This window comes from Anastrepha ludens, chromosome 5, assembly GCF_028408465.1.
Source record: "Anastrepha ludens isolate Willacy chromosome 5, idAnaLude1.1, whole genome shotgun sequence".
Lineage (NCBI taxonomy): Eukaryota > Metazoa > Arthropoda > Insecta > Diptera > Tephritidae > Anastrepha > Anastrepha ludens.
In genome coordinates this window covers 68,196,522-68,201,147 of record NC_071501.1, presented here as the reverse complement: position 1 = coordinate 68,201,147, position 4,626 = coordinate 68,196,522, and the positions used below count along the sequence as shown (strand labels likewise).

At 33.3% G+C, this 4,626-nt stretch overlaps 1 protein-coding gene across 1 annotated transcript; it reads left to right on the top strand.

Annotated features, from left to right (window-relative positions):
* The first annotated feature begins 2,584 nt into the window (after window positions 1-2,584).
* On the top strand, window positions 2,585-4,307 carry LOC128864747 (piggyBac transposable element-derived protein 4-like). The gene has a single exon (XM_054104503.1). The coding sequence runs from the start codon at window positions 2,613-2,615 to the stop codon at window positions 4,305-4,307; it is 1,695 nt and encodes a 564-aa protein (XP_053960478.1). The 5' UTR covers window positions 2,585-2,612.
* The last annotated feature ends 319 nt before the right edge of the window (window positions 4,308-4,626 follow it).

Below are 4,626 nucleotides of genomic sequence, written 5' to 3'. Positions count from 1 at the left end.
AAAATCAAACATGAAAAATTTGTAAAACTTTTAGGTTTTAATGCAAGTTCTATGTAAACGACCTACTCGTGTTGAGGAAGAGTGATGAAAAAGTAATCGGTTTAAAGTTACAACACGAATACATCGTACCCTATAATGCAACTCTGCTTCAAGATTTTCTTCTCTTTCCTTTTCATCTTTTTGTATAACATATTTAGTCTTTGAATAAACGCCATTGTACTTAAACGTGTTTTTCTTGATTACGATTCTCGGCTCTGCCCAACAAAAAGCATATGTATATACATATATACATGCATTCATACATACCTATGTATACATATTTATGCAACCTAATTTATTTCACTTGACAAAAACGCAGCTTAATTTTAATTTTACTCCAATACATTTAATTCCAGACATGATTCCTGGAAATTATATTATTTCCAAATCAACTGCATTTCCGTTCTCACAACGAAAATGCAATTCAACCTAATTTATTTTAACGAATTATTTCATTTTTCATTAGAATTGCAACATAAGTTTGTTTTGTTCCCAACACCAAAAACGGAAACAAAACACACTTATGATTAGTAGGCAAAAACCGACGAAAACAACATTTTTAGTTAATAAGTAAATTGTAATTTTATAATATAAGAAAAGAAATTGAATAATAAAGGGACAGTTGTGTAAACACAGCCAAAGACAAAAGTCTTAAATTTTTTTTAATAAGGAAAAATCCTTAAAACATTTCTTATAAAATCAGTGCAGTGCAGTATAGAAAGCCCAACTACAAATAAGTTGACAAGCGGCACTAAACAAAGAACAACTCAACCTGGCATCAAGAAGACAGCAGAGATCAGACAATTACGACGAGGCAAGGATGGCGAACGATAACCCCCAAATGCCACAGGCGGATTTATTGGAACAATTGGCCATTAGAGAGCGCCAGTTGGAACAATTACAGCAAGCTTAAGTGCAACTCCAGGCTAGCAACACCAATGCAGCACAAGGACGGTTGTTTAAAACCATAAATTACCTGGCAACGTTCACAGGAACAGGGGATATTTCGATAAATTCATTCTTCAGTAGCGTCGAGTATCTACTCCAGTCAATACAAGATCCAGAGTTAAAACGAGAAGCCACCAGGACGATATTCTATAGGACAATCCAAGGACAAGCGAAGGATGCAGTGCTCAACGTACCGGATCCCGAAAACTTGGAGTTAATTAAAACAACCCTAAAACTAAGATACCGACCGGACACTGAACCACACCAAATTTACAGGAGGATCTGCGACCTAAAAGTAAACTCGGTGAGTGAACTAGCCGTAGAAATACAGAACATAAAATATACAATATGTGCATGTAAGGCACATGTATGTAAGTTAAGCAATCGATGTATTCATTTAATTGTTTTGAATAAAGACAATCAGTTGATTCTTGCCACTGACATATACACGTCGCGTCTTATTTGATTTTGATGAAAGTATTATATTTTTTTATCAAAACGCATAATCAGTTAATCTAATTCGGGTATGCATAAGGTGAAATTGAATGTAGAGATTGAAGTTTGGACGCGAAAAAGTTTAAAATAGAGAAACATAACGCAAAAAAATGTGCTAACAACCACAATAAAATGTCCTAAAATTTTAAATGAATTAAATTATTAATAATAGATTGGCAAACGTGAATAAATGTTCCGTTGGCACCAATAGCTCAGTAAGCACAAATGTAAACATATGTATGAATGTAAACATACCAAGCAAACAAAGCATATAATTTTGACGTAAGCCATATCTACGCACACTGGGCCAGAAGACCCGAGTGAGTGGCCAAAAATAAAAATTTTCGACTTAATTTAAACAGGAAATTTATAACATCATCTTATTTTGAGTAATTTTTTACACCAAATTATGAAGTTTCATTAGTTTTCATCAATTAGTTTTTTTTATGTAACAGTTCAAAGTCAAAGTTTTAGTTCGATTTTTAACACTTTCAAACAATATTTATCATTAAGTTGTTGTGAAAAATACTACTCAAGATGTTATTATCGTCCATAACTTTTCTTTATGGATATCAAAAAATAATTTATAATTGAAACCATGTGTATTTATGTTGAATAAGTTTTTTTTTTTTAACATTTAATCAACAAAATCTGTTTTTTATTCATACATGACTTACTTTGAAAACAAAGTTCCCCGAAGTTCCCCTATCAAATGAGTTAAATTTTATGCCAAATTGTTCGTAAAGAAGTATTAACACATTGTGTGCGGGACACGTAAAAATACGTTTTTCGCAAACTGTGGGTAGAGCGCGGGTCACGTAGTTATACGTTTTTATAGATGGGTGGTAGAATAAGGGAAATAAAGATATACGGGTTATTAATGTTTGTTGTTACCCTTTCTCATACCTAGTATTACGATGTACAAACATATACAAATCAAAATAATAACGGTAAATTGTGTTTAACAGTAAACATCATACGAGCAAATTTAAAAGCAATTAATTTCAAAACAACTCTTATTTCAGTTTTAGTTAAGTGGCGTAATTCATGGTGCTTACGACGATAGTATAGTGCATTATTTTTCATATAAAATTATTTATATATATATATATACTCTATATACCGACAAAATGGAATACAGGGATGACGGAAACGACGAAGAAATATTTGCAGACAATTTGTCAGATTATTCGTCGGATGGTGATATTCATAGTGATAGTGAGGATGTGAGCGACGATACAGACATTATTCCGGGATCTCGAAGATTCACCCGTCGAACTATTTTGTCTGATTCTGAATCAAGTTCTGACGAACATGAAGAAGAATGGTCATCGATTGATAATCCTCCAGTTCTAGAGGAGTTTTTAGGTTACAGTGGGATAAATGTTGATACTGTTCCCAAATCCATAACTGATGCGACGAATTTGTTTATTGGTGATGACTTGTTTACATATTTTGTTGAGGAATCGAATAGGTATTATTACCAAAATATAAATAAGTTCACGATACCTAAAAAATCAGTGAAATGGAAGGACATCACGATCTCTGAAATGAAGAAATTCTTGGGACTAATTATTTTCATGGGGCAAGTTAGAAAAGATAGAAGAGACGAGTACTGGACAACATATCCCTGCACAGAAACACCATTCTTTGCAAAAACAATGTCTAGAGATAGATTTAGACAAATATGGAAGGCGTGGCATTTCAACAATAACGAGAATACTACCGGTGCATCTGACAGATTGATCAAAGTCAGGCCCATAATTGATTATTTTCAACCAAAATTTATGAAAATATACAAACCTAAACAGCAGCTCTCTTTAGATGAAGGCATTATACCTTGGAGAGGACGGTTATTTTTTAGAGTTTATAATGCCGGAAAACTCACAAAATATGGTATACTGGTGAGAATGTTATGTGACAGCGAAACAGGATATATTTGTAACATGCAAATTTATTCTGCTCAGGGAATACGGCTGATAGAGACAATACATATACTTGTAGCTCCATATACAGATGTCAACCACCATTTATATATGGATAACTACTATAATAGTGTTGATAACACTATAGCTCTTTTGAAAAAAAAAATTAGATTATGTGGAACCATCAGGAAAAACAGAGGTTTACCGGAGTGTTTAAAAAAAACAAATCTCAAAAAAGGACAGACAATATTTCGCCGCAAAGGGGATGTTTTACTTCAAATCTGGCAATCGAAGAAAGAAGTTTGCTTTATTTCATCTATACATTCGGCGGAAATGAAAGAGAGTCACAATATTGACAGAACAACTCATCAAAAAATAATTAAACCAAATGCATTGCTTGATTACAACAAATTCATGAAAGGTGTCGATCGTGCCGATCAGTATTTGTCTTATTATTCGATATTACGAAAGACTACGAAATGGACAAAACGAGTAACCATGTACATGATAAATTGTGCATTGTTCAATTCCTTTGTTGTTTATAACTCAACAAAAAACAACAAAGTAAAATATAAAAAATTTTTAAACGACGTAGCTTTGCATTGGGTTACTGATTCGATACCAACTGAAGAGGATACCAACGCTCAAGAGGCAGGGCCATCTACTTCCGGGAAGAGGGCGCCTAAAACCGATCCACCAGGAAGACTGTCAATGGATATGAGGAAACACGTTATCGAGAAAATTGTGGGAACCGGGAAGAAAAAATATGCGCAAAGAATATGTCGTGTGTGTGCGTCTCAAAAAGTGCGAAGTGAAACTTGTTTTATGTGCACATTTTGCGGCGTACCTCTTCATAGAGGTAAATGTTTTGAGCGCTACCACACCTTAACACATTATTAGTTTTCATTATTTACTTCATTTAATTATTTGTTGGTTAAAATTTTCTTTTTTTCGAGTAAACGACCGCATCTTCACAGTATACAGAAAGTAGCTTTATTTAATATAATAACGATAGAGAATACATTCTAAGATAAGAAAATAAAAGTTAAAAAAAGAAATCAGAGCCTTTTTAAATTTATACTGATTTTTAATAACAATAAAATTCGCGCACATTTTTCAATAAATTACCCGCTCCAGCCGTAATGCACTGGCACAAAACGCCCGACCACAATGTGTTAAATAAGGTATATATGCGCCTTTTTCATAAACATGTCTGAAA